General features: G+C 41.9%; 2 protein-coding genes across 2 annotated transcripts in view; one reads left to right on the plus strand and one right to left on the minus strand.

Moving 5' to 3' along the window:
• insyn2b (inhibitory synaptic factor family member 2B) overlaps positions 1 to 15,146 on the plus strand; it is a 25,565-nt gene extending 10,419 nt beyond the window's left edge. The window contains exons 2-4 of the mRNA XM_072668665.1: positions 5,672 to 7,556; positions 9,039 to 9,113; positions 13,694 to 15,146. Of these exons, the coding sequence (XP_072524766.1) occupies positions 6,016 to 7,556; positions 9,039 to 9,113; positions 13,694 to 13,862 (1,785 nt within the window). The 5' untranslated portion in view covers positions 5,672 to 6,015 and the 3' untranslated portion in view covers positions 13,863 to 15,146. The remainder of the gene's footprint in view (positions 1 to 5,671; positions 7,557 to 9,038; positions 9,114 to 13,693) is intronic.
• Positions 1 to 27,781, minus strand: part of dock2-like (dedicator of cytokinesis protein 2) — a 134,686-nt gene that overhangs the window by 47,912 nt on the left and 58,993 nt on the right. Inside the window, exon 26 of the mRNA XM_072668653.1 lies at positions 17,464 to 17,559. Coding sequence (XP_072524754.1) covers positions 17,464 to 17,559 — 96 coding nt within the window. The remainder of the gene's footprint in view (positions 1 to 17,463; positions 17,560 to 27,781) is intronic.

The raw sequence follows: 27,781 nt of genomic DNA on the forward strand, positions 1-27,781 counted from the left end.
AGAGTGAGTGACGTGAAAGAGAGTGAGAGAGACAGAAAGAGTGAGCGGGAAAGACAAATACAGAAAGAGTGATTGAGAGAGACAGCAAGAGCAAAGAGAAAGAACGAAAGACAGAAATAGAAAGAGTGGGAATACAGTAAGAGAAAGAGACAGACAGAGAGAGAGAGAGAGAGAGAGAGAGAGAGAGAGAGAGAGAGAGAGAAAGAGACAGGCAGAAGAATTGAATGAGAGAGCAAGACAGAAAGAGTGACAGAGAGACAAAGAGTAAGACAGACAAGAAGAGAGAGAAAGAAACAGACAGACACAAGAACTGTGTGGTGAGAGACAGAAAAAGTGAAACAGACAGGAAGTGGGTGAGATACAGAAAGAGTGACAGAGAGACAAAGAGTAAGACGGACAGAAGACAGAAAAGTGAGAAATACAAAAAGTGAGTAAAAGGTATAAACAGAAAAAGTGAGAGAGATACAGGAAGAGTGACAGAGAGACAAATAGTCAGAGAGACAGAAAGAGTGAGAACAACAGAACGAGTAAAAGAGAAAAAACAAGTGTGAGACAGGAAGAATTAAAGAGAGAGACAGAAAGTGTGAGACAAACAGAAAGAGTGAGAATGACAGAATAAGTGAGAGGGAGAAAGAGAGAGAAAGAGTGAGAGGCTAAAAGAGTGAGAGAGACAGTAAGAGTGAAAAAGAGACAGAAAACGTGAGAGAGACGTGAGAACAAGTGAGACAGACAGAAAGTGGGTGAGTGGGACAAACTAAAAAAGTGAGAGAGATACAGGAAGAGTGACAGAGAGACAAAGAGTGAGAGAGACAGAAAGAGTGAGAGACAGATAGAATGAGAATGAGACAAAAGTGAGTAAAAGTGAGCGAGAGAAAAAAAGAGTGAGAAACAAAAAGAGAGGCAGAAGGAGTGAGAGAGATATAAAAAGAGTGAGAGAGGCAGAAAGAGTAAGTAAATTCTGTCTGAATTGGCCATGTCTGTTTTTCTCCCTGTGTGAGAAAATTACAGGCCAAATCACCTACTGTTTTTCATAGAACACAGCGGTGGTCTGAGCATGTTTGTCCCATCCGGACACACATCTCTACATTTCCCAGGCAGATCTCACCTCGCGTTGGAAAAAGGATTCTGGCTGCTGCTGCTCGCTGTATTTACTCTTCAAATCAGCAATTTTTATTGTAACTCTGCTTCCCCAAAGCTAAATGACAGCCAGTATCTTGGTATCTCATCCGATGTGATGCAAACATTCATCCACTCGTCCTACAGTCATGTTATTGTGGTGAGCTTGATCACTGACATCATTTACTTTTTTCATTTTTAGACAATGCTCTGATAAACCCAATACAACTAATAATACACAAAACTGTATCAGAATAAATATTACATCATTTCTGACTGACTATAATGTGGAGATATTGATTCTTAGTTACACACACACACACACACACACATAGCACATAAAATACAGGGTGTTTAAAATGAGCAGTGTGTCCACTGGGAAGAGAGGGACAGAAAGAGAAGCACAAAGTCAAGAGAGGATGAGTATGAAAAAGGTGTGTGTGTGAGGGCAGGGGCATATTATGCCCCACTGGAGTGGATAGAGAGATCAGGAAGGCTTTGAAGGAGGGAGAGGAAAGTGTGTAAGAGAAAGAGAGGTGTGTGTGTGTGTGCTGGAGCGAGGGAGTGTGAAGGATAAAAACTGAAATATTGCTGTCTGCTGCTGCTGCTGGAGCGCGGCATAACATTAATGGACAAGACATGACAGGAATGCAATGCTGAGATCATGGGAGTGAAAGTGGACGTGTGTGTATGTGTGAATGAGTTGAGAAAGCAGGGGTCATTCCAAATGTGTAAAGTCAATTACGCATTTAGGGATGGAACTGAATACAAATTCATTATTTGGACTGAAGAGGTAATTTGCGCTGAACAGATATTAATTAAAGGCACAGTCATTTTTTCAACTGTTCAGGTTTTGATCTTTTTTCCCTTTTAAACCCACATCACAATTCAACAGACTCTGCAATCTGTTTCTGGACATCCGTCACACATCAGTATTTATCTACAAGATCTCTGTCCTGCTATCCAAACCCACTCACAGGCCTATACATCTCCAAATTAATCCAATAGTTCCATGCCAGCCATCCTGCTACCCAGACCTAAACAAAGCCTTCTTAATCCCTAAAATAGTCCCACAGCTCAATACCAACTGTCGCCCTAACAAGACCTAAACACAGCCTTATTATTCTCCAAATCACCCCATAGTTCAATACCAACTGTCCTGCTGACCAGACTAAAAACATGGCCTTATTTAACATGATTAAATGCTTCTACACCAGCTGTCCTGCTTCCCGACCTAAACACAGCCTTATTACTCTCCAAGACATTTCCATAGTTCTACACCAACTGTCCTGCTGACTAGACTAAAAACATGGCCTTATTAAACTCAAAAATGATTTGATACGGTCCTGCTGCCTAAACACCGCCTGTTCTACAACAACTTTTCCCAACTTAAACACAGCCTTATTACTTGACAAAGTAATTCCATAGTTCTACACCAACTGTCCTGCTAACCAGACCTAAACACACAGCCTTGATAATCTTTAACATGATTAAATGCTTCTACACCAGCTGTCCTGCTACCCGACCTAAACAAAGCCTTATTACTCTCCAAGATAATGCCTTTTGCAAGTCGCTCTGGATAAGAGCGTCTGCTAAATGCCGTAAATGTAAATGTAAATAATGCTATAGTTCTACACCAACTGTCCTGCTACCCGACCTAAACAAAGCCTTATTACTCTCCAAGACATTTCCATAGTTCTACACCAACTGTCCTGCTAACCCGACTTAACACACAGCCTTATTACTCTCCAAGACATTTACATAGTTCTACACCAAATGTCCTGCTAACCAGACCTAAACTCACCAAAAACCCTGCTAATGAGACCAAAATAGTTTTTAAATTAATTTTCTAAATAATCCCATAGTGCCATACCAACTGTGCTGCTAACCAGACATAAACAAAGCCTCATGAACTGTCAAATAACCTCATAGTTTCAGGCCAAAAACCTAAAAACAACCTTATTACTTTTACAAACATAATTTATTTTTATGCCAAAGGTCCTGCTAATGAGACCTTTAATAAAGCCTTATTACTCTTCAAAACCCAAAGTTCTTTGCAAACCATCCTGCTAACCAGACCTAAACACAGCCTTATTAACCTCCTTATTAAATAATCCCATAGCTCCACATAACACGTTCTAACTTTTACATGTGACTGCACTGTGTACCCCACGCATTCCCTATTGAGATGTGTTTACTTGAATAGAGACATTCTGAACGCTAAACAGATAGAAATAGTCATGTTTACATTTCTAACGCATGTATTACACGTAAGAAAGTAAACCAGAGACACTAGAAGCACACAATATTCCTGCAAAATCAGAGGAGAGATTGTTCCACGCACAGACGCACACAAACAGCAGTGCAAGTAAAGAAGAGTGATTTGATGAGAAAGACTGTGATTTCGCTGTGATTACCATGATGTCTGCTGCAATTCTTTGTTAATATGAGCCGTAACCCAATCAAATTAACAGATGGGAAATTGCCTTCTGATATTCTCAAAACGTGGTGCACTCAAATCCCCTGCTAAATTAGCTTCAAGCCCCCATCCCACACACACACACTCATACACACATACACGTCTCAGCCACTTCCTCTGCCTTTCCTTTCAGCATCCTAATCAAGTTCACACACCCACACACCACTTAATGAGGAACAAGGGCAAGTGTGTGTATTAAAGTGTATGAGTATTTGATTACAATATGTTTCTAGCATATACACACCTGTTTCTCATGCAATTCATGGTGTATCTGTGTATGTGTGTGTGTGTGTTTGTGTGTGTGAGCTGCATTGCTTATTATTAATGTCCTTCTGTCAGAGGCTAATGGGGGTCATTAGCATATTAGGCTAACGATCCACCAACATACACACACACACACATACACGTGAAGGGAATAGGAGTAGACCAACAGCTTAGAGACAAGACATGGAGGTAGAAAGACAGGGCTTAACCCAGAACAAGATAACAGCTCAGAGAAAGAAAGCATGCTTGCACCCAAAAGAAAAGAGAGGGACAAGGAGCAAACCCCCTAATTTCAACAAGCGGGAGATTGGAATTAAGAGGAGGAAGAGACGATCTAGAGGGATTAATATCAAAAAGAGAGGGGGAGGACAGGGGGAGGACACAGGGCTAGTGCAGCAAGAGAGAGTCCGTGAGAGATTGGAGAAACAGAGAGAGACAGAAAGAAAGAGAAAGACAGGGTGACAGAAACAAAGGCGAGAGCATTCGAGAGAAAGAGAGAGAGAGAGAGAGAGAGAGAGAACTGACTCATGTCATTGAGAATGTAGTTAACCTCTATTATAATTCAGCGCAGGCTTGTATTGTGTTTCCACAATTTAACTTGCCCTTTTGGGAACAAACAGAAGCTGTACGCTTTCCGGCCTTCTGAAAGCTGCTTACCGTGCCCACTTGTTAGCTTGCGAGTTCATGCAAAGTACATAAAAGATCTCAAGCAAAGTAAATTAAATAAACTCTACAAAAATCCCTATTCTCATCTCCACAAACAGAGCACAAGAGGGCTCTCTGCCTTTCTCCATCACAAGATGGGAAAAAGTGGACTGCTCGAGATCCTGTTTCCTTCTTTAGCCATTTCCCCACCTTCTTGTTCCTCCACTGGATGCAATAATACCACAGCCTTAAAGGTAAAGTCTATTGTTTGTGTTAAAAAAAAGCCAGTTTTGTCCTTGAGACGTTCTGGTTGTTCTCATTGGCTTTAGGCGAAATTGTACGCTTTCAGGGGGAGGCCATAGTGCAGAAATGTCCCTGTAATAAGCTTCCAGCAGGCGCAGCACAAGTGTCAGCTCGAGTCTAAAACTGGCTTAAAGAAATCCCATATTAGGGCCAGTCGCACTTCATGAGCAGTTATTTAATGAACTGTTGCCTGCTTCTCAGGCATGCCTTGACTGGGGGTTTAAAAACTTTCAGGCTGGAAGTTCCTAATGCTTTCATTTGTCTGCTTTGTGGCAGATGAAAGAATCATGGAGAAACTTTTATTCAGGAAAGCCCTGTTGGAAGGGTTGGAAGCCAGCACAGTTGAGTGACTTTCCTGCCCAAACTCACCCAATGTGGTGGCGAAACTACATTCACATTGTAAGCATTTTGTTCAAAAGGATTCAGAACTTTTAAAAAGGTTTTTTCAATCGTTCTTAGGTGGAGCCAACGACACTATTTTAAAACCAAGAGGTCCAACTTAAGGACCATTAAAATGTATAAGTGGTTCTTTGTGTGGTTACACCACTGTAATACCAACTGTAAATAAGTGTCTGTCAATCTGATGATTTACTGATGTCATTGGGTCTCATCATGGTCACATGTCCAGGTATATTAGATTTGTGTGTTCACACTGCTTGGAAATGTCATATCTGCGTTACATTTAGGCAGGAACTAGATCTAGAATTTGACATTGTGAACACAGCTGTAGGTAAACTAGGTATAGCAGGTGAGTTGGAACAGGGATATCAACCAGACTGTCCTGGACACCTGCCGTGCTGTACCAGAGTTCAGTGTTGTAATTGAACCACGTTTATTGACATGTTCGCTCCCTCTCCTTGACAGGTGCAAAGATAGCCAAGGGGACCAATCAAATGGCATGGTGATATCTAGCCAAAGTGAGAAACCCACTAAGGACCTTGCACCAAAACATTTGCTCCACTGCCAAAGCCAAGAAAGTTCAGAGACACAAGAGGATCTTCAGTTAATGAGGCCATCTGAGACCATTTAGTTTATTCTCTCTCTCAGTCACACACACACACACACACACACACACACACACACACACACACACACATATTTGCCATTCTATGAAACATAATCATCTTTGGATCAAGCAGCATGTTGGCTAAGAGACATCCCTCACCCTCCAGCTCCTGCTCAGGGGGCTGAGCCAGCTGGAGCAGGTGATGGGCCGTAGGGCAGCCGAAACGACCAATCCGGTGCCAGCGCTGGGGGTGCCCCTCGCGGGGGGGCGGGCTGTCCTTACGCAAAAATGGGGCCCACTTTGCAGCGTGGGAGTGCAAACATCTCCGGGGTTGCGCTCTCTCCCTTCTCTAAAGAAGAGGAATCAGTCAATAGGCACAGCTCACGGAGTCTCCACAGAAACCATGTCCCTGGACAGGATGAGGCCGGTCACCAAGGGGCCGTTTCAGAATTGCATCAGCAATGTGTCCCAGGATGACATGTCGCAAGAAGGGGGCATCTACTGCCAGATCAAATCCATTCAGAGCAACCCCAAACAATCAGGATGCAAAGGCAATTTAAAGCGGAACCCTCGTTATGCCAATGGCAGCATAGTTGCACCAGAGTTGGTGGGCGGGGTTTGCAGCGATGGGGCGGAGACAGAGGAGTCAGGTACCCAAAATCAGATCAATACACAAGAACCCAGACGGGGTCAGTCGCTGAGAGGGGAGAAGGCTCGTCCTGTGGCACACTGTGGGACTGTGAGCTCCTATGCCACGCCCCCGCGGCCCTGCCGTATGATGACATCACCCAGGCTATGTGGCACATGCGGACGAAGGCAATCGCAAGCCCCACCTTGCATGGTGCACGCTTGCCGCAAGCGAGCAGCCAATCAGATTCGGGCAAGCATGACCCTTCCGACACCACCCAAGAAGGATTTGCCCAAACTACAGAAGCAACATTCTACCGAAACAAACACAATAAGCTCCTCCCACACTCAGAACACACACAAAGACAGCGACTCTATTTCTATACAGTCACACAAAAAAGACACAACCACGCAAGAAACACAGACACAAGCAAATGACGCAGCCTCACAAACAGTGCAAAACAAAATCTGCAAAACTGACTCGCTGACCACGCAACCATCTAAACGACAAAGTAAACAGAGGTCATCACAACACACACAAACACAAAACTCACAAACAGGTACGCCTACAAAGAAGCAACCACAAACTCAGCCTACAGAAACGACAGCTCCTGAAAAGCAACACACGCCGAAGGACACACAGCCTAAAGAGGAGTGTGTGAATAAGCAAACAGCTGCAGCTCCTGAGTCTACACATTCATCTGTGTATGTCACCCCTAAACCTCCTCCCCCTGTGCTTTCTATTGGAGTAGAAACAAAAGCCACACCCACTCTCCCACTTAAAAACTCTTCTCACTCCAAGTCTACAGAGGCAACACCCAAAGCTGTATCACCGAAATCTCCAAAATCACCCAAAGTCACCCCAAAAACTTCCCACACTGATCCAGAATCTAAAGTCGAGAACGATCCAGAAACTAAGCCATGTCCTTCAGACCCTACTCATCCCCCGCTAAAGGATGTGACTGCACCAGACATCCCACAATGCAATGGGGTGCCGACAGCACTCCACGGACTACTTCAGGACATCGAGGATAACCTGCTGTCCAATCAAGAGAAGATCAAAGTTCTACTTAATGTGATTCAGGATCTGGAGAAGAGCAAGGCCATGAGTGAGGGGTAAGCAGAAGAGGAGGAGGGTTTTAGGGGTGATAAGAGGGAGGGTGTGGCCTGAGGGGTGAGAAAAAGGATGAAAGAGGGAGAAAAGCCTCACAGCCTCACAGGGGAAAGTTCACACAGCAAATAAAGTGGATCAAATTTCGATTTTCTTACCAAATCTGATTGTTTTGGGGATTTTAATGTGACCTTTATCCAACATTCATCTGAACTGTTCACTCAACTAAACTGGTACATGAGCAAAAGAGCAATACTTCACATTGTTTGGTCCAGCGCAGTGGATAACACCACTACCTGCCAGTGGAGCTACCAAACCATGTGGTTCGCTCCTGGGTTACTATGCTGTGCTACACCAATAAGAGTCCCTGGGCTAGACTGGCCTAACACCACATTGGCCCACCTATGTAATATGACCAACCTTGTAAGTCACTCTGGATAAGAGCATAAGCTAAATGCTGTAAATGCAATGTACGTATCACATGACCCTCTCATCCAAACAACCAAAACTGAGCCAGCATGACCACTTCCTTAATGGTCAATCGTTAATGGTCCTCATGAGAATGCAAAGATTTAAGTGATGGGTCTTCGTGGGGTCATGGCAGCTACTCCACTGACAAATGTCAAGCATTGCTGCAAATCGGATATGTGTCAGATTTTAATACCACATATAAAAGTGGCCCAAATCTGAACTGATAATGTCTGATTCAGTGTGTTTCTGCCGTTCACACTCCCACAATGATACATCTATGTCACATATTGGATCGGATCAGATTTAGGCCGCTTTTACCTGCTGTGTGAACATAGCCTAGGACGAGAGAGGGTGAGCGAAAATCAAAGCAAGAGGGGGTAGTGAAAGAGAGAGAAAGAGAGAGAGAAAAGAAAGAGAGAGAGAGAGAGAGGTGAGAGATTACATTAAAGCATAAAGAAGCAGCGAGAGAGAGCAAGAGAGAGAGTCTGTGGTTGGCGTTTAAACTCTAATTCAGTATTCCGCAGCTTGCACATCCCATAATTCCCCTGGTGAAAGTGGTCTCTCACGGCAGCCCCTCAGGAATCAAAATCATCAATAGAAATTCTCCCTCCTTCCTGGCTCTCTCTCATCTTTTAGTCTTCGTTTTTCTACTCTCATCTCTCCCCTCTCTCGCGCGCCTCCGAAGCTGCACCCTCTTCACTTTACCAATATATTCCCTCTCACCTCTCGTCATCTCTTCCTTTCGCTCTGCCTGCTTTCCTGCCTGACCTCTTCATCAGGTTTTCTCTCACTTCCGTAGGCTTCCTTCCCCTCATTCCCTCCCCTTATTCTTGCCCTCTTTTGCCACCTTTCCTCATGCTGTCAGTTCTCATCAGATCTTCCTGACAGACAGTTCTGCTGCATATGTGTGTGAGAGAGAGGTGTGTGTGTGAGAGAGTGTAAGCCCTTTGCTATCCTTCCACATCTGGAAAGCGAAGACGCTGAACATTGTTTATCACTCTTATTTTTGTAAACAGACGCTGCTCCTATAGAACAGGGCAGGACATCAACAACTGCTCAACGTGTCAGAAAACAGCCTGCATCATTTACAGGTACTGCTTGCTGCATACACACAGCATACACACCGCATACACACCGCATACACACCGCATACACACTCCAGCATGTCAGCGCTGATGCAGCGTCTCTTGGCAAGCGCGTTTCCAGAAGCGGGGCTGATGTGTTTGAGGTGGTTATTTATACGAGTTTAATAAGTGGATTTGTTGTAGCGCTGTGGGCCTGAAAGCTGTTCTGCTCCGTAGCTTTTTTATCATTAACACACAGAGGGTTCACACTGCCAATTAAGAGAAATAAAGCCCTATGGGAGACAAGGACATGCACGAACACACACACACGCACACACACTGTGGCCCAGGGCATCATCGGATATGCAATAGTTCAATCATCCCAAAAGCACAGTGCTGTTCCAGTCATGTCTTTAGCTACCCTACAACCAGCTTCACATTCACTCCTCATACACACTCCTCTCTCTCTCTCTCTCTCTCTCTCTCTCTCTCTCTCTGTACATTATCCTCTTTAACTCTCTCTCCCCATCTCCCTCCTTCATCCACTGTCTCGCTTTCTCTCCCCTTCTCTGTTCTTCTTGTCCTCTCTTGCCCCTCTCACCCTTCACTCGCTTTCCTGCTTCCATTCCTTTTTTTCTCTCTCTCAATTTCTATTTCTCCTCCCTCACATCCATCTCTTCCTTTCTCTCCCCTCTTCGTCTATCTCTTCTCTCTCGTTTATATAAGTTTTACACTTTCCATTTGACTTCACTCTTTCTTTTACTCCTCTCCCTCCTTCTTTCTCCTCTTTAGCTTTCTCTACTCCTCTCTCTCCTTCTTTCTCCTCTGTAGCTTTCTCTACTCATCTCCCTCCTTCTTTCTCCTCTGTAGCTTTCTCTACTCCTCTCCCTCCTCTTTCTCCTCCTTAGCTTTCTCTACTCTTCTCCCTCCTTCTTTCTCCTTTTTAGCTTCCTCTACTCCTCTCTCTCCTTCTTTCTCCTCTGTAGCTTTCTTTACTCCTCTCCCCCTTCTTCCTCTCCTATAACTTTCTCTACTCCTCTCCCTCTACTTTCTCCTCTTTAGCTTACTCTACTCATCTCCCTCCTCTTTAGCTTTCTCTACTCCTCTCCCTCCTCCTTCCTCTCCTTTAGCTTACTCTATTCCTCTCCCTCTTCTTTCTCCTCTGTAGCTTCCTCTACTCCTCTCCCTCCTCCATTCTCTTCTTTTCCTTTCTCTACTCCTCCTCCTCTTTACTTGCTTTCTCATGTCTTGTCTGTTTCTTATTTTTCTCCTTTTCTTCTTTCTCTTTTGCGTTCCACTTTCTCACCTTCTCTCTCCCTCCGTACTACACACACACACACACACACACAAACACACACTGCGCACAAACACAGACCATGGCTCACAATACACTTTACTTCAAGCCTCTTGCTTTCATTTTCGCTACACACATAGACACACAAAGACACACATAGACACACAAACACACACACACACACACACACACACACACACACAGGTAAAACCAGCCTCGGGAATCAATTAAGAGAGTCTGCTATTTTCTATTGAAGCTTAATCCCACAATAATACAGAGAGGAGCCAAGTGCGCAAAACACACATACCCCCCACCCCCCCATACACACACTCACGTACATTTTCCCAAAAGGTACACAAATACATCCACACAGAAAGACTGCCAGAGAGCAACACTGCAGGATAAACACAGTTTAGGAGACATTTTACTTTGCCCCTCACAAATCGTCTAATCGTCTTTTCAGCTGGAATACAAAATTAGGAACGGCTGTTCCCATTCAGAACATTTTCTCCACCTTTCCTTTTATCAGGCTGAGATGCACTCACGGAGAACTGTGCCCGACTTTGTGCTAACTACTGCTTTATGATTTCCAGAAGATAAAGTTTATTCTTCCACCCCACCTCTCTCTGGAGGGATGCTCTGCTTTACAGAGGTTTCTAAAGCGGAATACACTCGTCCCTCTCCCATCTTTCATCATTTATTCATCCTTTCAATCCATTTTTCCTCCCTTTATCCCAGCTCACTTCTTCTTTATCTTTACTCATTCTTTTCTCCCACTCTAAATCTCTTCCCCTCTCTATTAGTCTCTCGCTGCTCTATACCCTATAAAGTGTTTGCTCTCCCTGGTTCTTCATCACTCCATTCACTTGATGTTTGCATCTCTCCAACATCTTCCTGAGAGTCTTTCCAGCTTTCACTTTGCTCTTGCACTCATTTTATGCTGACGCAAGGTACATCTAATGGAGCAGGCAGATACACCAACACACACACACACACACACACACACACACACACACACACACGCACACACACACGTACGTAAGTCAGGGTTCCTATCAGCCCTGAACTTCACAGCTTCCTTTTCAATGTGTTTTCATCCCTCCTTTTGTGGGAACACCCCATTCTGGCCATTCCACTCATTTCTACTGGGCAGAGGCTATAAGTAGTGTTGTCACAAAACCAGAAGTATGATGTTAATACCAAACATAGAATCAAAGCACGTGTCACCAAAGAAAATAGTAAATAAACAAACAAACAGAATGTAGGTGCAGTCTCACAGTATTATGGGGAAAAGCTAGTATGAAACTATGTAACTAATTAACTAATTAAATAATTAAATGACTTACAAAGTCAAACATTCCTTGATAACATGGCAAGAAAGCTTGTGTTCCCACAAGTTAAGTCTCTGCCTGTCCACATCAAATTAGTATAGGCAACCGAATTCACCTATAGAACATGTAGAATACAATGTCAATGTCATGCTAGACTGTTTAAATCAAAGCCTGGCGGCATCTAAAACGACCAAGCTGTAGCACTGAAAAAGCAAAGAAAAGGAGGGTATATGCAGAGAAACACAGGGAGTGGGGTGGGCTCTTAGAAGATGAGAATTAAGACAGAACACAGAAGTGCTATGTGGTGAGTGTGTGTGATTAATGTTGTCCTGTTGTTTGCCTTGATTTGACAAACCGTCTGTCATAAGCGGCTCAGAGATTGGATGAAATATACGTCTCATTGTCTCGTTTTGTCTGCCTCCTACTCTCTTTCAAAGTCAAACATTCCCTGATAACATGACAAGAAAGCTTCTGGTCCCACAAGTTATGAATAACTTCAATTAGTTCTGTTTTCTCTACACTCTTTTAGCCTGACAAAACATCCATTAGATACAGCACATATAGCGCTCTCCACAGTGCTGAGCTGGTTACTTTTCAGAGCTTTTGTTGACATTAAAATATTAGATGCTCATGCTGTTTGTGACTAAAGCACAGCTGCAGGATATGAATTAAATTAGTAAAATGTAAATAATGTGATTACAATATGCCTAGCAATATACAGTACTGTGCAAAGCATTTAGGCACCAGCAAAAAGTAGATACTAGTAACGTTGTTAGATTGATTCATCACACAGCAATAAAGACTGGTCTCTATAGACTATTATGTCTTCCATGTACATTAATGTACAGTAGAAGGGCAAATAGTAGCATGTTCCCTCAAGTTAAAAACGGATCAAACTCAGCTCATTATGTGTCATTTTTAATGAGGCAACCAATAAAAGGAGAGTTAAGCTGAACTGGAGTGAACGCAGCACTGAAAATGTAACTTTATTTTGTCAATAAAAATGCTACACTTGAAGATCAACATTAAGTCATTTAACATTCATTCAAATTATAATCAGCAAGGTTTGGTTTAAACCCTTGAGAAACAGACCCTTCTTCACCGTACCTTGATGAGTAGTTTAATGTAGAAAAACAATGCTGTGTCTCTTTGCTGTTATTGTTTTCATAAACTGAGTGGGAGGAGTTAAATCTGCCTGATTTTTTCTCCTCCAGAACGAAGATCAGTAAGTTGATCTTTAGTCTGTCCATTCAGGGGTGTGATGGGATGGTAACAAAGAAACGCTTAGCTCCTTCTCTGATTTGCAAAACTCATCACAGGCAGATTCCTAGCAGATCCTACTCCGTTACACTCCATCGCCTAACTGTCGCTGCTTTCTACACCTCTCATCTCCATGCAGCCGTAAACATTGTGCTGCGGCAGACGCGTGGGATCACACACATGTTATTAACTTTTGTGTGACACACTTTTCCCAAAACAAACTAGTCTTTTGTCCATGTTGGAGGAACCTCCAGACATGTTAACGGCCCTCCTGTTGGCTGTGCTGAAGCCCAATTTTTTTGACGATTTTTGACGGAGGCTGAAAACCAGCAAGCACTCTGTTAAATGGTGCAGCCAAAAGTTTAATAACGCTCCTATTCAGAGCCAGGCAAGGTGCAGGCACTGTGATAAAGGTCTAGTATTTTGCCAAAATTATATGCACTTGTTAAATCAGCCAAATGACTTGATTTAACTGCAGAAACTTACCTGTAACATCTCCTTTACTGACTATGGCAACCTTTTTCAGTACCAGTACAAAAACAAATGCTAGAATAATGGTTAGCAAACAATGTATATATGTATATGACATATAAGTCAATGTAAAATAAGAGTTTATTCCAAGTAATTTATTTAGATTTAATTTAGAGAAAACTAAAAACAGACAAAAATGGAGATTTGAATGATATTATAGATTCTCTCTCTCTCTCTCTCCCTCTCTCTAGTGTTGAGCATGATTTTCGGCTGCAAGAGGGTCGATTCCAGAGTGTGCTCGAGGCACTGGATGTGGAATATGATGTCCCAACACCCATCCCTAAACAACCCGTCCCCTCTCGACCCCGCACCAAGAACCGTGTCAAGAAACTCCGCAAAAAATGCTTCTGGTGGCTGTAGCCCCCAACAACGAAAACTAACCAACAACAACAGTTGCCACAAGCATCGCTTTCAGAGCAAAGATTCAGAAGCATTCCAACCACAGAACCCTTGTCTTTCGCCAAGGAACAGGTCTATGTGTTTTATGTCTTTTTGTTGCTGAACATTTTTGCTTTGTAGCTATGGACTTACACCAGCGTTATCGTCATGGAAACATGAGATATATCTGTAGATCTTCTGGACCATAAGCAAAATTGTGGATATTAATCTCATACCAAGTATGGTTGGATCTACCGAGAGAAAAATGGATACACTCCTCCGTACCCACACAGGATTTATTTTTTTGTCTCGTACTTTACGCTCATTGGAAGGTAAAGGCAAGGAACCTTCTTACCAAAGACTGGGGAGAAAAACCCAAAAATCAACAAGGACAGCGAAAATCTTTTGGACATTTATGGAGTCTCGAGGGAACCGACAGCTAGAGACTCCAGTCAATCAATAGCCCTTATTCGGTTAACAGACAGAACTGGGATCCAATCAATATTACCCTTCACAATGACTGACAGGATGCTAACTCAATAGAGACACCCTGTCTTAAGTAACAGTATTTCTTCACAACTCTCCCTGCCTGAAGTGTAAATGTAGATGTCTGAAGTTCCTCCCAACTTAGCCTGCGCTCACTCCAGTCTAAGCTCAACAGAGAGCGTGAATTCTCATCCAATTACTGATAGCGTAACATTAGAATGGGTAGAAACAGCTACATCCCAGATGCACCCATTTTACACTTAATTGGTTGCTTGCAGCTTCAAGCTCTTGAACCAGAGTGATGCGGGATTTGCCAAGCCAGGCACTGAAGAACTGGATAAAAAGTCTGTTTAACTATTTAAGCCTTGCTCCTTCGCATACACAATTGCCCAAGTTGCTCTCCATAGCAAGACTATTTGCAGGCTAATGTAATATGGATGCACTTATGGTAATTGAACAACACACAGACATGGAGACGAGAGACTTGGATTTGCATTTGGTTTTCTCACACACCCATAATAGTTTCACAGTGTGACTTCATTAGTGAAATGGATGCACAAGTAAGTCTGTGCTCGCATATACTATACACACACACGCACACACACACATACACACACACACACACACACACACACACACACACACACATACACACATACACACACTTAGTCTTCCTGTTTGTCTGTCTTGAACATAGACACATCCTTACTGTATTTTTGTACACTGCTATTTTAATAAGCTCAAACTACATTACCCACGATTCCTCCTGCCATCCTTTTAGCTGTCGTTACGGCTGTTTGTAACTGATATATTTGGGATGATATAAATAAAACATGTATTTTGATGCAGCGATTGTTTCCAGTTTGCTGACGGTGGCAGGCCAGGCAATATGTCCAGCTTTCTATTTTAAGAAAAGGCCAGATTCTGCAGAGTGAATCGGTGTGTAAGCTATAGAAAAAGCTCCTGGTTACACTATTTTCCCTCCTTCAGAGGATATGGATGTTTTAAGAGGAAAATACTTTCATAAAAACAAAAAGAAATGAAAAAGGGTGGCATTAGCAGATAAGGAAACTGGCAACAGTACAATAGAGGGGTTGTGATAAAGGTGTCTGATCTGACCTTACCTGAGAGAACAGCAAACACAGCATGACATAGAGATGAGTTTCTAAAGCGTTTATAGTGAATCAACAAAATAAAAATAAAAAATAAAAAGCCAAGGTGATATAGGCAGCAGAGTGAGAGCAGAATAGACCAGAAAAAAGGACAGAAGGTAACTGGGTTAGTTTGGTTTATCAGTGTTTGCAATACAGTAAACTAGGAATGCAGCAATGAATCAATTAAATAATGAATCAGCAACAAATCCTGATATTGATTGATTGGCTTTCTATCTAACATTACATGATTTAGTATAAATGTTCAGTGCAGGGCAAGAAGGCCATGCTTGAACTTCAGGGTTCCCACTGAGGATAGAAAAGTATTTTCCAGGAATTGTCCAGGTAATTTTCCATGATTTCCATACATAACAACATGCATACAGTAAGCATATTAAAGGCATCTCCACTGTTTTTATATACTATTCAGCACTGTAGTGATATATGCAAATCTTAAGATGTTAATCCCTCTCTAAATCCCTTGGTGTTTTTGCAATGTGAGGCTCACTGGTTTAAGAGCTGCTCTTGGAGATGAACAGTCTCTACACAGAATAGTGTTATTATGGAAGAGAGTTAAATAACGACTATATAGAAATTTATGAACATTTATAAAATGATTCAGTGTCGTATTTTATAGTGACAAATGTGCATAAATAGTGTCCTATATCCTCATTCAAACTTGTACAGTTGTCACCAAAGTTGTGACCAAACCTAGCTGAACACAATTAAATAACTGAAGAAAAAAAAAAATCCAATATGCTTGAGGCCCATTTGTGTTAAATAGTGTTCTATTCATCAATATCAATTATTTATTTAATGAGTATCGACTTGTGTATCCATTTATAGGGTTAGACACTATAAGACATGACGTTGGTGTGCATGATGCTGTACGATTTTGAACTATTGTCTTATTTTCCAGGAGTGGAAATTGAAAAATGTTTTCCAGTTTTTTTTCTTCTAAAATGCATGGGAAAAAATAGAAACATTAAACATTTAAAAGTCTTGTTTTAAAAAACAGGACATTGTCTTAAAGGATGAGCTGCCTATTGAAATCTACAAAACATTTTTTCCTTTACATTTTGGCCTCAGAGTAAAGCATTCTCCATAGTGGAGATTTTGAAAAGTGTTCTGTGCTTTTGTGTAAACAGAATAACTTATCTTCCTGAAAGCAATGGCCTCATGTGTGCAGTCACATCAAAATAAATTCTTCTTTTTTGTTTTACCTTTCACAAAAAAATAAAATTGAGTTCTCAACCCAATAAAGGAAAGGAAAGGAAAAAGTGAGAGAAGGGAAGGAACAGTAAGGAAAGAAAAGGAAATGAAATTAAATGAAATGAAATGAAATGAGAAGAGAAGAGAAGAGAAAAGAGAAGAGAAGAGAAGAGAAGAGAAGAGAAGAGAAGAGAAGAAATGGAAGAGAAAAGAAGAGAAGAGAAGAGAAGAAATGGAAGAGAAGAGAAGAGAAGGAAAAGAAAGGGAAGAGAAGAGAAGAGAAGAGAAGAAATGGAAGAGAAGAGAAGAGAAGAAATGGAAGAGAAAAGAAGAGAAGAGAAGAGAAGAGAAGAGAAGGAAAAGAAAGGGAAGAGAAGAGAAGAGAAGAGAAGAGAAGAGAAGAGAAGAGAAGAGAAGAAATGGAAGAGAAGAGAAGAGAAGAAAAGTGAAAAGAAGGTAAAGAAAAGGAAGAGAAGAGAAGAGAAGAAATGGAGGAGTAGAGAAGAGAAGAAATGGAAGAGAAGAGAAGAGAAGAGAAGAGAAGAAATGGAAGAGAAGAGAAGAGAAGAGAAGAGAAAAGAAGAGAAGAGAAGAGAAGAGAAGAGAAGAGAAGAGAAGAAATGGAAGAGAAGAGAAGAGAAGAGAAGAGAAGAGAAGAGAAGAGAAGAGAAGAGAAGGAAAGCAAAGGGAAAAGAATAGAATTGAAGAGAAGAGTCAGATCTTTATTAACTCACGATGAGGGCGTGCTCTCGGCCAATGATGATGACTGCACAGTTTATTTCTCTTAGTAGAGATGTCACAATGTCCTGAATATGCTGAAACGTGTCTCCCTAAATTCACACATTGAGAGAAAGACAGAAAAGAGAGAAAAAGAGAATGCATTAAAAACACTTACACAACATTTCACATATATAGTGCCTTAAACAGAATTACAGGGCCATGTGCATCCCTATTGAAAACAACAGCAAACCCCAGCACTCCTTCAGCGGGGGGAAAATGACCTGTTTCAAAGGCTTCTTTAAATTGACCATTCCTAAAAGGTGCAAATCACAGACAATTTTCAGGCCAGTATTGAGGTTCAGGTGGTCTTTTTGGTGACAACAGACCGCAAAGTGGCACTTTAGAAGTGACAAACTGCAACACTGCCTCTTTCCCTCCCTTCTAACGCACTGTGTTTGCTGAAAAAAAGGCTTTTGAAAGTGGTAGTGCAAAACCAATTGAATTTAATATATTCCAGCTGGCATATGAGAACTACAAAGCGGCATCCTATTTTAATAGTGCTTCACTGGAGCACAATTTCCTCCCTCTGACATACACACACACAGCTCCCACACACTCCACACACAGCTAAAAGGGTACAATTAAGACTTCAATAACACTATCGTTACTGAGGCAAGCCGAATTGTTCAGAAAGAACGTGTGTAGAAACATTTACGCTCCTGCGTTTAAGAAGAGAGAGAGAAAAAAAAACAAGGTGCTAAAAATTTTTTTTTTTTAAATGTTGGGTTGGTCTGAATTGTAAGCTGGCTGGCCTTCGATTCTCGAAGGCTCCACTGGTTCTTGCTTTTCCTCCTCTGAGTTAATTTATTGCAGATTAAGTCATTGATTGCACTGAAGAACTTCTTATCTCCTCTCCCAGAAGCATGAAAGTAAGTAAGAAAGTGTGTATGTGTGTGCGCGACACTCCTCTGAGAATAGATCAACATCAACAACATCCCTCTGGATAGCTGCACGCTTTTTGTCTAGGGCAAGGCGTCTTTCTAGACCGCAGCACTGACAGTGACAGCCAGACGCATTAGCCTTGCCTCTGGCACTTTCGCCATTTTTCGCCTTCGATTGTGGCCTTTGGCAAATGCAAACCTTAAGATCTGAACCAACGCAGCTGTCTATCATGCCTGTTCAATGGATCTGAAGCCTGAACTCCTGGAGCCCTGTCATACACCCTGCTTGCAGCCTGCTGGGGAAAACGTCTGAAAACCGGAACACACATATCTACTATCCCCCAAACATAGCCAGATCAGAGCTGAATAGAAGTCTACAGGCAACCTAGCATAGCCATCACATGTAATCCACATGCCTGCAGTATGTCACGGTAAATGTAGCCAAAGATCTGCAGGGGGTCAGGGAGCACTATAAGGTGTGCAGCAAAATCCTCCTCAACACCCCAGTGTGTAAAATCCAAAGCTAAGCTGGTAGAGGACAGTTTCTAGCCAGTTTTGCTGCTTCCTGGAAAACTCTCTGCATATATGCACCTGAGGCCATTTTGTAGGGACCTTGTTAGAGGAAAGTACATGGTAGCCACAAACTGGCTGAACTTGGGTGACAAGCCATCACTCACTTTGCAGGACAGTCACAAAAACTGAAGGTTTGTGTCCTGCAGTAAAACACAAGTAGAAAATTGGTACTATTTTTTTAGTCTCCTTTAATGTTACCTGTCTCTCAACAATATGCAATTCATCCAGGTTTATACAGACTGCCTAATACTGAGTAGGCTCCCCTATGTGCCACCACAACAGAAATTACCTGTCAAGCCATGGACTCCACCAGACCTCTAAAGACATACAGCAAATCCTTTAAGTTATGTAACTTGTAAAGTGGGACCTCTATGAGCATCAGGGAATCTTAGTTGACAAGGATTCTGTCCACTTCTGGTAGGTACTGACCACTGCATAACAAAAAAAACACAAGACCTGCCTGGTCTTTGAAAATGTTCTGACTCAGTGATCTAGTCATCAGATTTTTATGCTTGACCATTTGGCAAGCTTTTAACAAACCTAAAGAACTGACTGTTCACTTGCTGCCTAATATATCCACCCCTTGTCACTGTAGATAAAGGTTCTAATGTTATGGCTGGTTGATGTTGTCTAGTTGTAAAAATGCTTGTCTGGGTGGCCATTTCTTTTGTAAAAGTACTTAATGTACTGCTCTCTCTCTCTCTCTCTCTCTCTCTCTCTCTCCCTCTATCTATCTATCTATCTATCTATCTATCTATATCTCTAATGTTTGTGCATGAATAACCGCTTATTGGCAAATTCCCAGTGTAACACATCCTTAACAGTGTTCACACTATCATGGCAAAATGTTTTGGAGTGCTCCTCGGCCGTGGCTATGGAGCTGCTGTTTGCCACTCTGTGCTAGAGCTGGCCAGAGCTACATGGTACTCAACTGCAGCAAAACTAAGACCTATTGAACTAGGCCTATTGAACGTTAATGTCGCACTGCGACTGACTTCAAATGTTCAGTAAATGCCAGTAGGGTATTTTCTGGAATACAGTCACTGTAGAATATTAGAATGCTACAATTTGAGTTCCCTTGATGGGTGGTCTGCTGGCTAAAGCTCTGGCGCCTTCGTTGTTGTACAGAACTGTGTGCAGCACATAATTAATAATCAGTGCAGACTTGTTTCATTATTGTGTAGTTGGTCAGATGGTGTGAGCTGCATAGTTTGTATCATCATTACATTTGAAGGGTGCCAAAACATTGGCTCACATTCCTATAGGAAAATGTTTCGCAAAAATCCATTGATATGCAGAAACTGTCCAGTCAAAAAGCAGTACACAAGCTCGCATCATACAATCAGACTGAACAATCTGGAGTTGGAACAGTGTTGATATCCTGATAAATCTGGCAGATAAATAAATAGAAGAAGAAAACGGAAGAATAATATAAATTGGATAACAATATATTATGAGGCAAAAGAACTCGAGAGGGAATGGGTTAGCGTGAAATAAAAGCACAGCTGTGATGATGCAGAACAACAGTTCGGAAAATAAATAAAGGAAGAAAAAAATAATTGAGCCGTGAACATAGCATTTATGCAAATATGTTTTGATATTTGCATCTCCTTCCACCAAATTATAGTTTCTATTATTGTCTTAATCCTTAATATATAATTAAATCCTTTTAGTTTGGTTTTAGGTCCTTCTTGTTTTCCTTTGCTCAGGGGATTTATGCGACTGCTTGGTTCATTGTCTGATATATAGCAACAGCGTTCCATTGAGTGACACAGTGTTTGTAAAAGAAAAGTGCTGTTAGCTGTTGGGGCTCCAGTCTATTGATGACAGGGTTGTGGGATCGATACCCGGGCTCGGCAAGCTGCCACTGATGGGCCCTTGAGCAAGGCCCTCTCTGCTCCCCAGGCGCCACAGCAATGGCTGCCCACCACTCCGGGGACGTGTGCTTACTGTCACTGTGTGTGTTTGATCACTGGTGTGTATCTGTGTGTGTTCACTTCACAGATCAGTTAAAGGCAGAAGCCGAATTCCATTTGTGTCCAACAGTAATGGTGAATATGCTTAGAAGAATACAAAAGTGCTTCACTGTTTACACTGTTTGTATCGAATATAATCCGAAAGATACCTCAAGCTAGATGCTGCCAAATCCAAAAATCTGTGTGGATACCCAGATGCATAATACTCATCATACAGAGGAGGAGGGTCTTCAGTTTGCATTTGAAGACATCAAGCAACTCTGCTGTTCGGACACCCAGGAGAAGTTTTTTCCACCACTTCTGTGCCGGGACAGAAAAAAGCCTGGACGCTTGTACATGGATCTTAAAGGATGGCGGGTCAAGCTGAGACATATTTAAAGCTCGAATGGCTCTTGGTGCGGATCGGCTTTTGACCATTGCCATCAAGTACGAAGGGGCTGGTCCGTTCCTGGCTTTTTAGGCCAGCTTCAGGGTTTTGAATCTGATGCTGGCAGCAGCTACAGGAAGCCAGTTAAGAGAACGCAGCACAGGAGTTACATGACTGAACTTCAACCAATGAATCATAAAAATGTAGAGGTCAAGTAAACCTGCTGTTCTGAATAAACATCTCTGTTTTTATGCTGCAGAGTGGGTGGAACAATACATATGTACAGAACAGATGCTGGTTTTATACAGCAAAAATACAGTAGGCTGGCACTTGGTATAAGGCTCTACACACCTACAACCATTGTGAAGACTCTTTCAGAAATAGGTGCAATAAAATAAGACAGAGTCATACCATAAGACCAAAGATACAGACCATTTTTCTTGAGCAGATTTCTGAAGCTTGGTTACGTCCCAGAAATGTTTGTGTTAAGGGATAAAAATCATGAGAGTTTAAACTCAAAGTAGAGCCAGATAGGGAGATGAAACTAATATTAAGCTTTCTACCGTCAAACAAACAGCAGGCATCCGAAATGTAGGAAACCTTGGAAAAAATCAAATGCAGGCCTCTGAATAATTCAGCAAAGATATGTTCAATAAAACAGTTTAGAACACAGTCTGAAGTACATCAGCCTTCCAGTGTTCAAAAGCCACCGTTTTTAGCTGCTGACATTTTCTGCCAGCTGAAAGCGAAGACTCAGACTCCCCCACACTGAGGTGGCAGAGCAAACACTAGTAATTTCCATTCCTCTGGGAGATATAAGAGCTGCCTTCAGCATGTGTCCTAACCATGCATCACAGTGCAGGAACAGAAGAAGCTGACTACCTAAGGCTCCTCAGGGGGCCTGGGCTAAAATGTTTATTTGGGTGTACAACTAAAAATTGCAGGCCCCACAGGCTCAGAAAACTGTGGCATGCCCCTAGTCCTAACTGTTAATGAATCAATGAATCCCAGCAGCTGCAGTTTTTATATATATATACGTCTAAATACATTCTACACATAATCAGAAAAGCAAGTAGGCAACTTTACTACAGATGTAGCGGAAGTTTAACCATGGCATTTGGGGCAGTGGTGGCTCAGGAGTATGAGCATCATTGACGACAGGGATAATTGATGACAGGGCTGTGGGTTCAATACAGGCTTGGCAAGCTGCCGCTGTTAGGCCCTTGAACAGGGCTCTTTACCCTCCCTGCTTTCCAGGCGCCACAGTAATAGCTGCCCACCGCTCCGGACATGTGTGCTCACTGTCACTGTGCGTGTTTGATCACTAGTGTGAATGTGAATGTGCACTGCACGGATGGGTTAAACACGGAGGCCAAGTTACATCTGTGTCCAACACTAATGGTAAATATGGTTGTCCTGTCCTGTCCTTTCATTTCTTCAAGCAAACGTTCTACCAGGAGACTCAAATGCTGTCACCTTTTCCTCAGCCAATCACTAGCCTCCGCCTGTATTTAAAAGACCTGCTTTCTAATGCTGCTTACGTTACGTGTCGTCCCTCTTTCCTCCCCTCCATCATGAGTTTGGTCCTGCCCAGTTGCCCAGAGGATTGGCTCCACCCCTGCCTTCTAAATACTGAAGGATCTGATAGGTCCAGGTGAGGAAAGACCTGGGCCAAGGACAGGGTCTACACCCAAGACTTTAACTGCCCCAAGACACTCAAATCTTGTAAACACTGTTTTATCGTATTAATATATAATTTTTTACTCATGTCTCCAGAGTCTTTGGGTAGAATCTTTTTTTTTTTATTTAACCTCTTAAACCTCTGGTTCCTGGTGCCTGCTTTTTGTCCTAACTTTTATGATAGGAACCACTCAGTCAGTTGGCTTTAATTTGCATCTAGGCACCAATTAGTAATTCTAATAATTAGTAATCCTTAGGGTGTAATTAAAGACACAGAGCATAAGGAGTTAACCCAGAAATGAATAGTGAATTTGCATTAAGTGCAGTGCCAAAAGTATTCATTTTTAAACTATTTTGTTTAAAATATTTTTTTTGGTGCACCAGAATAACCTTGGTGTCAGCTTTATTAAGTCAGCCTCTGGCACAGAGCCTGAACCGTTGTTCTGTTTTTTTTCAGACATTTTAAAAAATAAACAAAAGATTTTAATTATTTAAAAAAAAAAAAACAAGAATTATATTTAAATGCAAGGTCACAGTCACTGTAAGCCAAATATCAAAATCCTCTCTGAAACACCCTGCACTTCACCTTAACACTCATCTCTCTCTCTCTCTCTCTCTCTCTCTCTCTCTCTCTCTCTCTCTCTTTTCCACGGCCTTTGTTTTCCTGGGTGATGTGTTTCCTTTCTTTTATTTATTGTTTTTCTGCACTTCTGCTCTACTTCTCCGCGTCCCTGTCTGATGTGGAAGGACGAGACAGAGGTGAAAACAGTGTGACATCATCTGCCTGCTTCGTTAAGACAAGTAGACAGACAGGAAGTCATTAAGAGATCCGCAGAGGCAGGCGCACACTTACACTCACACTCACTCACACGCACAGTGGCAAGCCAGCAGCGTCATCCCACTCTGGAGCACGAGTGTGTGTTTAGCTGGCACGGACGCAGGGTGCGTTAGCTGCAAGCTCACCTATGTTCTCATTGGTTAGGACATATGCAGCATCCTAGAATTAGGGTGAGTCAGAGCGAGCCACACCGCACTCCAGGAAACATCTGCTTCCCTACCTTACACACAACCCAATGTGTGTGTGTGTGTGTGTGTGTTTTATTACAATTATGCTGTGCCCTGCTGGGCCGATATGAATATGATGTGGGCATTAAGTGGAGATGACAAATCTGTCACTTTCAGCTGAACTGGACAGATCTGAGAATTAGGACAGAAGTGACCTGTGTGTGAGTGTGTGTTATTTCCACTCCCTAATGTTATGATGCACAAGCGGATAAAGCCAGGGATGGGTTGGGGAGAGGCTGGGAGAGAGAGGCAGAATGAGAGAGAGAGCATAGAGGGGTAGTGCAAGCTGCGTTTATGTGGCTTGTTTTATAATATTACATCAACAAACACTTCAGATGATTATATTTTGAGTACATTTTAAATCTAGAATTTCATGATGAATGGACCAATAGGAATGCGCCAAATTAACTATTTATATTAACTTCCACCGAAAACTACAAAGACCCCTCTCATGTAAAGTTGCTGTTTTAGAGATACAATATTTTTGCATGGCAGTAAAGGTGTGTGCATGTATAAATATATAGAGAGAGAGGACTAAAAATCAACAAACTCAGCAGTGACCAAACTTTTGCATAATTGACAAGGACCAAATTGTGATGGCTTTCAAATCAGATCGCCAAAACATCAGGCAGGTCTTGTGGGGTGTCCCCGGTATGCAATGGTCAGTACCTACCAATTGGGCTCCAAGGAAGGACAACTGGTGAACCGGAAACAGCATCATGGGCACCCAAGGTACACGGAAGTGATCCATGGAGGCCCCACTTACAGCAAACTTACAGCAAAAACTTTCCCCAAAATTTTAAGACAAACGTTAAGAAGTTCATAAGAATGAATACAATTCTCCAAAAAATCTTAAGAACTTCTTAAATTATTTTCCGAAAGTGAGATTTTCTCATAACATTCATTGTTTTCTGATCTTAAGGGAATTTGTTTAAGCTCATTTGAGAAGAAATCTTTTTTTTAACACTTCTGTGAATCTGGCCTCTGCTGCTAATGTCTTGGTGCCAGATACCACAGGGCACTTCGTGTGATACTACCTTGTGTGATCCAGGGAAAGAGGAAAGACAGGGAAGGAAAGTCGGGGGGAGAGACAGAGGGAGACAGCGAGCGAGGGGAGAGAGAGCAAGAGAGGGAAAGAGAGAGAAAGAGAGACAAATGTTCTGACTTTAGAAATGAAAATGGAAATTTTTAACACACACACAAAAAAAACTGTATTATGACATCTTAATCAGACATAATTCCTCTAGTTCGAGCTCTCTGTGTGTGCGTGTGCATGCATGTGTGTGTGTGTGTGTGTGTGTGTGTGTGTGTGTGTGTGTGTGTGTGTGTGCGTATGCTCGGAGAATACAGAAACACCTGTGTCCTGTCAACTACAATATTCATTGCATCGTCTTTGTTCTAATTTCTTTTTCTTTCCACCGTGAACATTCTGAACGTCGTTAGACATGCTTTTCTCTTTCTGATTAAACTGCAACTCTGAATTCTCACAAATTCTACAGACAGATAAGAGCTTGAAGATTCTTCTGAAGCCATCTAAACTGTAATATTCACATATTACACGTCTTACAGAAGACAGTACTTAGTAGCATAAAATAACTTGGAGTCAGGTCTGTGGATAGTGAAATAATTTTTGCTAATTTAACCTGGTAAGTATAGGCTTCCAGCTGTAATTCATAGGGTTTAACAAGACTTCATAGGCTCAAACGTCATTGGACAAATGTTCCATGGTCAGGTGTGACCTGTCCTTTTATTAACTCATGTGGAATTACAGAGATAACAGTGGAGTCAACTGGAGTTAATTTAAGCCACCCTGTTAACTCTGTTATTGGGTAGCTGCTCATGGGAACTCTTAATATGCATCCCAAAGAGAGTTAATGCAATTGAAGGAGTCCATCATTAGGTTAATAAACACTAATACAAAAGAGAGCAGAAAGCTTGGAAAATTACTTTTCATGTCATTTAGTCAAGTCTCTGTCAAAGCCTAAAGTTAGAAGATGCCTTTGTAAAGGTTGATACAGAGGCTTTACATCATGAAAGCAAAGTTACACTTAACAATTCAACCAACATGCTCATGTAGAGCTCACACAGGTGGAAAGTGGGCTAGGTGGGTTCCAGGTGGGCATGGGCTCTAAGTGGGTTTGTATATGTGTTGTTACTGGGACTTTGTTACAACCCACCTGGATCTCACATGGGCCACATCTAGACCCCATGCGCCCCCATCTAGACCCCATCATTTATTTGCCCATTCTGATGGCTGATACAAACACTATCAAATGTATATTTAGAATTTATTATATATAACATTATTATTTTTTATTATAAAACATGGTAGAGCTGAGAAAGAGCTTTCATATGTAAAGCTGTGTGTATATACAGCTGTTATAAATACACTGCTCAAAAAATAAAGGGAACACTTGCGCCATATACAATCCAGATGGGGCCCATGTTTAACCCCTCCTGATCCCATCTCTAACCCTGCTGGGCATCCATATGTGGGGCCAACATAAACCTGTGAACAACACTATCTAGTTCCCACTTGGGATGACCATACAGGCCCCAAATGGGCATGTTATCAGGCTACAGAAAGGCCAGATTAGACTGATTTATATTTATAACATTTATATTCTAGTATGTCTGTATTCTTGTCTTGCTTTCCTGTGCCAATTTGATCAGATTTCTCTCAAGGTTTACTCCTCTTGATCAGAAGGAGCTTCTGCATTGCCACTGTCATATTTGATCTGCTCAAGAGAAGCGTTTAACCTTGATTTCTGCAAATCCGCTTTGTGACACCTGACAACTGTTGACAACTGAAAGCTAACAGAGAAAGATTGACCAGTTCTGGCTTAAAAAAAAAAGCAAATTTCAATTTTCCACTTCTTTCACTTTAGCTTCGAAAACATAGAATTTATAACACACAAAGTTATGTAGAAAAGGCATTCGTCTCACACACACACACACACACACACACACACACACACACACACCTGCAGTGTGACAGCTTAATCAGGTACAACCGGGTCCACACAGCAAAAACTCAAAAACATAGCCCTGTTAGTGCAGTGTGCGTGTGTGTGTATGTGTGTGTGTGTGTGTGTGTGTGGATGTTCGGAGAATACAGAAACACCTGTGTCCTGTCAACTGAAACGTTCACTTCATTGTCTTTATTCATCTTTTTTATCCTTTCCTCCGCTAGCACTCGGAACATCGTCAGACATGCTTTTCTCCTTCTGATTAAACTGCAACTCTGAATTCTCCTAAATGCTACAGACAGATAAGAGCTCAGAGACTCTTTTGAAGCCATCTGAACTGTTAGCATTATTCACATATTACTTAGTCTTTTAGAAGACAGTTTTCAAACATTTCAGGACAGGATTTGTTCAGGCACATGGTTTTTGTAATGAATATCAAATATCCAGGAAACTAGTTCTACATCACACAGACAGAAGATGCTACACCAGCTCTGAAGTAGGGCTACACAATATTGAAAATAACTGACATGGCGATAATTTATTGATTGTGATATTGATTGTGAAATATAGGATTTTTTTTCAAAGAAGAATTCACCAGAAGTCAATGATTCAACATTCAACACTCATGATATTAAGATATTAAGAGTCCTCTCTGTTTCATAGATCTATCATGGAAAGTGACACAACACTGCACATCCTGCAATGCGACTATTGCACATGTGCACATTGAAATATCAACACTGAAACGATATATTGTGCAG

Source organism: Salminus brasiliensis, chromosome 2 (assembly GCF_030463535.1).
Source record: "Salminus brasiliensis chromosome 2, fSalBra1.hap2, whole genome shotgun sequence".
NCBI lineage: Eukaryota > Metazoa > Chordata > Actinopteri > Characiformes > Bryconidae > Salminus > Salminus brasiliensis.